The following is a 10,221-nucleotide window of genomic DNA, read 5'->3' as shown; positions in this document are numbered from 1 at the left end:
CCTGTCCAAGGAGGGCCGCTGGAAATCAGGTGGGTGGAAGGCAGGTTGACCGTCCATCAGGTCTTTTCTTTTCTGAAGAAAATCTGGATGTCTGGAATCCCAGGTGAAATCTCTCTATTTATAAATATAAAATAACTAATTGTAATCTTATGCAGGAAAAGCATGGAACGATATCCATCTTGCCTGCTTCTGACCCACAGGATGCTGGTTTAATACTTCTGTTCTGCACAGTGCTATCTTCAAGAACCACTTCACAGCCCCAGCAGCCTCCTGCTGCCGTCAAGTACCCTCCTGCAGCATTAGCTGATCACCTGCTATGTGGCCATCATTTTCTCTACTCAAGACGGGGCTGTCGCAGCTGCCCATTGATCCAGCTGTGTCTGCTGCTTATGAAATGCATTTACTCTGAGTGGATGTTGGCTATTTTGAAAATCATTCTTGGCCGGTTTTGGATATAATAATTGCCTTAATCTTTATGATAATCAGAAAGGGATATTTAATTATACCCATTTTGCAAAGGAGTAAATTAATACTGGGTTTAGTAATAATGGTCCCACCGCTGTAAGTAGGCCAACCTGGGTTTAGAATCAGCTCTGACCCTGTGCCCTCTCTGTTCTGCATAGTGTCTCTGGCCTTGAGTTAATTTTGGTTGCTTTAATTTAGGAAATTTTCCATGGTGAGAGAATCTGAGGCAAGGAGGAAGGGAGGGGATAGCACCATCAAGTCCTTTGTCACTCCTCATCAGGCCCCCTACCAGCCCTTCTTAGGGATGGAGAAGAAACTGATAGGGTGAAGAGAGAGGAAGAAAACAACGGTCTGCTCTTTCATAGGCTGGAAGATTTGACATTGAAGCAAGACACTCCCGACTCTAGGTGATTGCGAGGACAGGTACACAGGGGAGGGCCCCAGTGGTTGGAATGCCAACCTGGGCCATGAGCCAGGAAGATGCCAACAGGCTGTTTCATCCTGAGCCAGACCCAGGGCCCTTTATATAAGACGGTCCTCTGCCCAGATGCCTTAGCCTGAATGATCGCGTGTCTGCTGAGGAGGGTGAGTGCAGGAGCCAGGTCTTGGGGTTGGGGGGGGGGAGTGTTCAATGGGTGGACACATTCACAGGAGTCAGGCACAGTGAAGGAGAAGCTGGAAGCAGAGGAAGAGGGGGAAATTGGCCCGAGGAGCAGCCTGGCGCATCTTAGGAGACATAAGAATATTTTTTAGAGTTTGTGAGAAGAGACAGGGCTCTGAAGCCAGTGTATTTGTCTTTAATAATGTTGGCTTCATCCTCAGGAAACTGTTTTCCTCCTCAGTACCTGCTCTTTCTGGAAAACTAACAACTAATTAATAAATTAGTTATTTGTACCTTGTGAACAGAGTCGGGTGAGGGAGGATCACCTTCCCCCAGGGGCGATGTACTTAGTCTCTATAAATGGAAAATGTCTGGCTTTGTTCTTCACTGGGAGCTTCTGCAGCATCCTGGGAGTTTATTGAGAGGTGTTTTGTTGTCTGAGCTGGTTTTATCCAATCACCCCTCTTCTGTAGTGCTCACTGGGGTGCCTGTCCACAGAGAAGTGTCAGCCACCCGTGTTTTCTCCCAGGCTAAGTGTGGTATTGGAGTGGACGCCTGCATGCCTTGGGTGATGTTTGTAAGGCCCTGGCTGTAGGTCTTGACGTGGGACTGAACAATGTCTTGTGATTAAGAATCTTGTACTTCCTGAGTTACTCCGTCTTGGTAATTCATCAGTGGGGCTGAGGAGGAAAAAAAAAAAAAGGAAAGAAAAATAAACAAAGCATTCCTGAAGCCAGCAGGTTGTCAAATGCTGGATGATTAACATCAGCAACCTGTCTAGGCAAGTCACCAAGTTGATCCCAGGCCCTTCCAAGGCTGGAACGTTTTGAATGTGAATGATTTTGCATATTTATGAGGCTCTATTTAACTGAATTCATCTAAAAAGATCAAATACAGAGAAATGAATATTCAATGTCAAGTTTGAGTTGACCGGTAACTGGATCCATTACTCTCCAATGGATGCCTTGACATTCATGTGAGTGTAGATGGTGCCCGAGTACTTGTTCCATAGTTCATTTTAAAGTGTGTGCACATACATGTGTGCTGCCAATATGCACGTGTGAGTAAATCCAAGCTCTGGGAGCAAGACATTTATTTCCTTTCCTCCTAACCTGTTCCCAGCACAGTCCTTTAGGAAGTGTGGAGAATCCGCCAGTCATCGGCGCCCTCTGGTGTCGGACACGGGTATACCCATCCTCCCGGGGAAGATCCAGACCTCTCTAACCTGGCTATCTACAATCAGGCCTTTAGGCATACCCAGGGCAGGTCTCATGAGCAATAGTGACTAATTCTGGGTCCATCTAAGTCAGTAAGGATTCTTGGGTGCAGGTTGAAGGGAGAGGAAGAAAGTTCAGGAATATATGAAAGGTATGTTTTCTTAGGTCCTGGTCTCTCCTCACCGTCCTGATGTTTCTCTCTCTGCCCTTAGGTCCCACTCACCCACCTGCATTACGACCATGTGTGACCAGCAGCAGATTCAGTGTTGCCTGCCCCAGTGCTGTGTCAAGGGCTCCTCCTTCGGCCCTTCCTTTGGACCCTCCTTCGGCCCATATGCCAATAGCGAGGTGCTGGTCCAAGCCCCTTATGAGATGCAAATTTTGGAGTGTCCTACAGTATGCCCAGTTCAAATTTCCCAGACTCCAAGCCAGTCCAAGACCACCCAAGTGAAGGGCCAAGCTTCAGGCCAGTCTAAGACCACCCAGGTAAAGAGCCAGGCTCCAAGTAAATCTAAAACCACGCAAGTGAAGTGCCAGGATCCATGCCAGGCCAAGACCACGCAGGCTCCTTCCCAGACTCAAATTCCCTGCGTCCAGTGCCAGGCTCCATGCCAGCCTGAGGTTACCTACGTGCAATATGAAGTCCCATGCCCTGCTCAGACCTGCTACGTACAATGTGCTCCAGTTTGCTACACGGAAACTCGCTATGTGGAATACCCAGTCCAGACCTACGTGCCGGCTCCAGCTCCCCAGCCTGTGCACACCTACGTGGAATGTACACCAGTGGGCCAGGCTCAGGGAGGCTTCTCCACCCAGGGCCAGTATCAAGGTTCCTATGGCAACTGCGCCCCCCAGCGGCAGCGGCAGTCCCAGGCTTCCTACAACGGCTGTGCCTCCCAGTACCAGTCGCGGGCTTCCTACGGCAGCTGCACCCCCCAGCGACAGTGCCAGGCTTCCTACAGCAGCTGTGCCCCCCAGCGACAGTCCCAGGGTTCCTACAGCAGCTGTGCCCCCCAGCGACAGTCCCAGGGTTCCTACAGCAGCTGCGCTCCCCAATGCCAGACCCAGGGTTCCTATGGGAGCTTCAGTGGGCAGCGTCGGTCGCAGAGCACCGGCCGGTGCCTCCCTCCGCGCCGGGTGGAGCCTTCCTACCGCAGCTGCTCCCCGCCACGACGTTACAGCAGCTGCCTGCCATCACGATGCCCTTCAGGTTCCTACAACTACTGCACCCCACCCCGCCGCTCGGAACCCATCTACCACAGCCACTGTCCCCGAGGCCGCCCTTCAAGCTGCTCGCAGAGATGTGGGCCCAAGTGCCGAGTGGAGATCTCCTCCCCGTGCTGCCCCAGGCAAGTCCCACCACAGAGGTGTCCTGTTCAGATCCCTCCCATCAGAGGCTGCTCTCAGAGCTGTGCCCCACAGCCCTCTGGTGGTGCTTCCTGCCCAGATCTGAGGCCACGGGTAGAGCCACGTCCATTCCCAAGGTCCTGCCCACCGCAGCGCATTGACCGATGTCCAGAGCCGTCTAGGCAACGATGCCCACTTCCTGCTCCACGTCCCCGGCCTCGCCCAGAACCATGCATAATTCCAGAACCTCGCCCATGTCCCCCAGCACGGCGATTTTCAGAACCCTGCTTGAGTCCAGAACCACGTCCAGCTCCGTGTCCAGCTCCACGCCCAGCTCCACGTCCAGCTCCCAGGCCTCGCCCGGTGCAGTGTGAGAATCCAGGGCCACGCCCATGCGCACAACCCTGTGAGCGCTCAGAGCCAATTCCCCTTCCAGCACCCTGCTCCAGCCCTGAGCCGTGTGGGGAGCCTATTCGATGTCCCAGCCCCTGCTCCAGCCCCAATCCGATCCCGTACCCACAAGACCTAGGCTGTTGTGAGTCCAATCCGTGCCGTTTAGACACGGAAGGCCCCAGCTACGGCCCATATAGTTGCAACCAGGGGCAAGAGAGTGGAGCTGGCTGCGGACCTGGTGATGTGTTTCCAGAGCCACAGGGCTCAGGTGGCTGCGGAGACCAGGGAAGTGGCTTTGCTGGTGTCAAAGGTGGGCCTTTTTCAGGAGCAAAGGGTGCCTACTTTTAAAGGGGCTGAGATGCCGCCGTCTCCTGCCTGGGAAACCTTGCCCTTCCTCTCCCTCTTCCACCAGCAACAATTTCCAGCGTGTTCTTGTTCGCATCTCTCCAAAGTCACCTAAAGGCTCCCTGCTTCAAAGGCCACGTCCCCACTCCTTTTCCTATGATCTCAGGTTGCACACCTCAGTCTTAGACGTCTCTCCAGCAACAAGTCGACTCCGTCCCTACACATCTTCAGCCCTAGCCAGACCAGCCAGGCCACCAGGGCACGTGGTGGATGGTCCTTAGGACATTCCCCAGGTGTCCACGCCACCGAGCCTGTGATCACTCTCTCCCTCTGCTTGGATCGTTTCTCCCCCATGACACATTGTCCAAAACCTACCATCTTTCAGTGCCTCTGCCTTGGAGATTCTTGCCTCTTCCCACCAATAGGAACCTGTGCTAATTCCCTAGGACCCGTTGCACTGGCCACACCACCCACTTGACAACTGCTTCGCAATAGCTCTTGAATTGTTATTCCCTTTTCGGGTGTGTCTGTTTCATAGGCTCAGCTAGATTGTGAACTCCCATCCGAGGAGTCAGAATATCCCCCAATTTCTGTGCCTCCCTTGGGGCAGGCAGCTGCTCACAAGGACCTGTGGGTCAGCAGCTTAAGCCATGTTCTATCCTGATGGACAGCAGAGGAGGCCACCTAGCAATAAAGATCTTGACCTGCTCTCCTCCTGCGTCCCGAGTAATGCCTGCTTTTCTCCTTTCGTGTTTGCTGCCATGAGATTCTGGTTTTTAGTTGCAATGAAGTATATATAACATGGCATTTATCATCTGCATCATTTCTAGGTGTGCAGGTCAGGGGAATTAAATCCTGCCCCCTCCTGGTGCTCCCGTCCACCACTGCTCTTCCACAAACCTCTTTTTTAGCTTGTAGAACTAAAACTCAGTACTCATTAAATTTAATAACAACTTTTCATTCCCCACTTCCATCTGCACCTACCAAACACCATTCTACTTTCTGTCTGAATAAATTTGACTATTCTAGGTACCATCTATAAGTGGAATCATTAGTGTTTTGTCCTTTAGACTGGCTTATTTCATTTAGCATAATGTCCTCTGCATTCTTCTATATTATAGGGTGTGTCATATTTTTAAGGGCGTATAATATTCCAGTGTGGTATATACCACATTTTGTTCATTTGTTCATTGATGGATGGATAAACACTTGGACTGCTTCCATCTTTTAAAGCTATAATTAACAGTGCTACAATGAACGTGGGTGTAAAATACTTCTTTGAGGTTATAGTTTTCAGTTCTTGTGTCTGGATATACAGAAGTAGAATTCCTGGATCATATGATAAATCTATTTTTAATTTTTTTTTGTGGTGCTGGGGATTGAACCCGTGGCCTTGTGCATGTGAGACAAGCACTCTACCACTGAGTTATATCCCCAGCCCAACTATTTTTACATTTTTGAGGAACCACCATACAGTTTTCCAGTGTGGCTGCATCTCTTAGGAACAGTGCACAAGTCCTAATTTCCCCACATCCTGCCCAATTTTTGTGATTTTCCTGGATTTTCTAACAGCCATATCAATGATAAGGTAATATGAACTTCCAATTTAATTTACTCCTTTTCTTCTTGGATTTACTGTACCCGATTGTCTGAGCTTTTCTAACAATGAGTTGCCTTGTGGGTTTTCTATCTCTGTTCCACATCTCTGTTCCTGTTGTTATGGGGGAACAGGGAGGGGGTGGCTCTTGTTGCCAAAGCTAGAAGTGAAGGCCTTCGGGCCTGCATTTGGCAGGTTGCTCAGCCCTAGGGCTGTATTTCGGGAACCACAGACAACAGAGATGGAAGCCCCTGGAAGCCTTCTGCGTAGGAGTGAGGCTCTGCGTTTCCAAGTTACTCTGAAATTCTGTTAGGCATGGCAGTCACGGCAGTGTGCTGGGGGCGGGGCTGGAGGGACAGGAGAGAGGGAGGGGCCTCCTTCTCCAGTTCCTGCAGGTGGGAGGAGAGCTGTATGCATATGGCCCTGGGAGATGAGATCCTGGAGGACAGGCCCTCCCCTGAGGAGACAGCTCTGAGGACACAGCAGTCAGTAGAGGATGAAAGGGGCCTCTAAGAGGCAGGGCCTGGGTCCTGGAAGGTCTGATCCAGTGCCCCTTCCTCGCAGGCCACGCCCCAGAAGTTAGCACTTATAGAGCCAAAGCTGGACCCCACAGGCCCAGGGCCTAGCTCTGAGGATTCCTGTCTTTCGCCGGAGGATCTCGCCCTGCAGTGGTGGTGGAGAAGACCTTAGAGATCACCTGGCAAAACCCTGCGCAATATAAAGAAAATGGCACCTGTGTGAAATCCACCCACTGATGCACTTACTGACACACACTCATCACTTACCTGTTGGGAAGGGCCTCTAAAAGGGTCAGACATGACTTTTTTTTTGCCCTCAGCATACCACCTCGAACAGTGGTTCTTAAAGGGTGTACCAGGATCAGCAGATAAGTGTCACCTAGGCCCTTGTTGGGAATGTAAGTGCACCTCACTGAGCCCACCAAAGCAGAGACCCTGGGCAGCAGTGTTCTAACCAGTCCTCAGGTGTTCACGACACCCAGTAGCCTTGTTCATCGCGGGTTTAGTGGAATTTCTTCTGTAGGTAAAATGTGAATGCATCCACCCACACGTTCTACATAGAGAGCATGAATATATGGGTGTCAGAAACAAGTGTGTATGCGGGAGTTTTTCATTACTACGACCAAGAGGCCGACAAGCACAACCTAGAGGAGGAAAAAGTTCACTTTGGCTCACAGTTTTAGTCGGCCAACTCCATGGCTCTGGCCCGAGTAAGGGAGGATGCGCTGGTGGAAGGGCGTGGCGGAGGTGCACTCCTCTACTCATGGTCGCTGGGAAGCAGAGACAGAAGGGGAAGGGGGTGCAGAGAAGAGGAACCCTTCCGGGGCATGCTAAGAGTGCCCCACGTCCTCCAGGCACACCCTCCCCACGACTGCAGTTAGTCCATTCAAACCAGGACGGACGAACTAGGATATGGCTCTCCTAATCCAGTCCTGTCACCTCTGAATATTCCTGCTCTAACACAGGAGTTTTGGGGGGACTCCTCATATCCAAGCCCTAACAGGATGCCGACCTGTCCACCTATCTACACAGGTCACTCAGTCTGCCTGTCTGTCTGTCTGTTTGGCTATACACCAATTCCCACAACAACCCATCAGGCAGGCATTATTATCCTGTCATTCTGGAGCTGAAGATGTAAGCGCACGGGATCTAAATGACTTTCTAAAGCCTCATAGCCAGACTTGACTTCCTTCTCCACTTCTTTCCACCACCCTCGGTGCCTTTGCTCTTCGTCCCTGTCCCTCTCCCAGAGCTCTTTCACATATTAACCCAGTTATTTTTCCAACAGTCTTGGGGTTCTCTCCATTACTGACCAGGTAACTTATTCGTTCCACATTTGCCTCGTTTCTTAAACTGCAGGAAGCTCTCAGACTGCATCTGCTTTGTGTCACATTCCCAGAGGGGCTTGTCGGGGACAACAGCTCCCCTATGGGACATCCTAGGTTTCCATCACCTGGGAGCATGGCATGGGGAGAGGTTTGGGAGCTCTAGATGGGGATTTTTTAAAATGACCCCAGTCTCTTAAGTGCACTGTTAGACAAGGATCTTCCTGTTTGGGAATAGGTGGAGGCAGAGACCCTCTCAAGATGCAAAGGAAACACAGAGCTGACTGGAGAAAAGGGCATTTACCACCGAGAAGCCCCAACCACCCTCAAGTTCAGGGGGCAGGTCACCCTACAGGGACAAGCACTGTCCTTTGGAGACAGACTCCACCCATTACTAGAATATGGAAAGGAGTTGGATGTCGATAGAATGGAGGGGTCTCTGGTTGGGCTAGGAGTTCCCTGTTGGCCTATTTCTCTTCCACTGATGGAAGCTGTGCAGGATCCAGCCCCCATGTCGTCTCCAGAGCCAGAGACAAAGACCTTGGGTCAAAGAGGCACCAAGAGCATGTGTCTGCGCGATCGTCTGTGGGGTTTTCATGCTTCTTTGTGCCTGTGTTCATCCACGTGCTCATGAAGTGGGAGATGTTAATCGCATTTGCTCATAGTGGCTGTGATCGTAGGAGCATGGTTTAGAAAACATCCCACGGCCCTTCAAGAATGTTTGGAAGACATTTTCCAGTCATCTCTTCTGTTCCCAATCCTCTGCCCTGTTCCTGATGTCTCACCTTCCCACTTCCTGCCTTTCTTTCTGTACAACCATTTGAGCAAATTTTACAGTTTCTCTAGAACCAGGACGAAGGACTCAAAAAATGTAAAACAAAACAAAACCAAAATTATAAAGCCCTTCAAGGCACTCAGAGACCCACAAGAGGAACTCGCCTTTGAACCTCACACTAGCATTAGGTAATTCACATGTTGCAAAACATTATTTCTGTCTCAGTTTAGCGGACCTTTGCCCAGAAATGCATAGGCCAGCCCCCAAGCAGTTTGAAGATATCAGGCCAGAATTCTTCATGCTGCCTTAGAATAAGAGCCTAGCTTCCAGAGATGAGGTGTAAATTAATCTAAGTGAATATGAGAGAGATTAAACCTACAGACGATGATTCCCCCTTAGAACCCTACTTCCATGTTTCTGCAGATCTCTATCATTTTTTTTTTCCTAAATATCCTGCCCTGGGTTCTTCACTGTAAAATTGTACTAGATGTTCTCAGTGATTCCTTCCCAACCTGATGGGTTATATAAATTCCTTCTTTGCGGTAGATAGTATACAGGAGTGAAATTGCTTTGGTTACTCACTTAAAAAAACACAGAATCCCAGACCTACTCAATTTTGATCTTCAAAACAAGAATCTAGGACCTCCATTTGAAACTTATTCTAGCCATCTGGAGGTAGAAGATATAGGTAAAATGAATGGGTTTATTCAATACTCAGAGGAACAGTTGAAACTGGTGCATGTCTGGCCTCAAGAGGGGTAGGATGTGGACATGGTGGCAAAACCAGACCTGTTAACCCTCTTTTGTGGGAGGTTTCATGTACTTACCTGTGTGAGGAGTCAAATTTTCTACTCCTCCGTCTAGAAGTACCTTGAGTCCAAGAAATGTCTTCCTTTCTTTCTGTTAAATCCTCCATCTGGTTGCCAGCAGAGACTTTCAGAGTGAGGTTGTGTGCGTGGCTGAATGAGGAGAGGTCTGGCACATGATAGAGGTGTTTCTACTAAGGCATGGGATTCTAGTTATGGAGTATCTTTTTTTTTTTTTTAAATCTAGGTGATGCCAAAATAGTAAAAGGAAACAATTCTACATCCCCTAAGTTTGTTCTACAGACTAAAATACATTGAATGCATAGTCAAATAGAACTGTGATATGTCAGAGAACAGTTCTATTTAAATCGGAATACATCCATAGAGAGTGATCCCATTGTTTCAGGAAGTGAAGCTATGGATACTTTGGGGATGTGCTGGAGAATACCCAGGTGATGAGCTAGACTTGGTCCCTGCCCATAGCATTGTCCCGAATCCTGGCGTGCCTAGACATCCCAGATCCTCCACATGGCTGTATCTGAGATTAGTCAGGAACGAGGGTGATGCTTGATGATCCCTGTGCTTCCTAATGCCAGGGAGCATCTTTCTCATCCTCCTAAAGATGAGGTTTCCTGATCTGAAACTAGAAGTGTCTGAAGGACTAGGAATAGCCCAGACTGTGCCAAATCTATCTGTCGTGTTCCTCACCACCATATCTCATCCTGAGAATTAAATTGGTTCAATACCTTTTCTCTATTCTTTAGTGTTACATCCCCCAGGAGAAAACCATTTATCACGGTGCACCAACACCTCCATTCACTTGGTAAATTAA

At 49.5% G+C, this 10,221-nt stretch overlaps 1 protein-coding gene across 1 annotated transcript; it reads left to right on the top strand.

Annotated features, from left to right (window-relative positions):
• The first annotated feature begins 2,523 nt into the window (after positions 1 to 2,523).
• Positions 2,524 to 4,371, top strand: Kprp (keratinocyte proline rich protein). The gene has a single exon (XM_005331244.4). The coding sequence runs from the start codon at positions 2,524 to 2,526 to the stop codon at positions 4,369 to 4,371; it is 1,848 nt and encodes a 615-aa protein (XP_005331301.2).
• The last annotated feature ends 5,850 nt before the right edge of the window (positions 4,372 to 10,221 follow it).

The sequence above is a fragment of the Ictidomys tridecemlineatus genome, chromosome 11 (genome assembly GCF_052094955.1).
Source record: "Ictidomys tridecemlineatus isolate mIctTri1 chromosome 11, mIctTri1.hap1, whole genome shotgun sequence".
Taxonomy (NCBI): Eukaryota; Metazoa; Chordata; class Mammalia; order Rodentia; family Sciuridae; genus Ictidomys; species Ictidomys tridecemlineatus.
The sequence above is the reverse complement of the archived record's forward strand: the minus strand, read 5'-3'. Positions and strand labels throughout refer to the sequence as shown.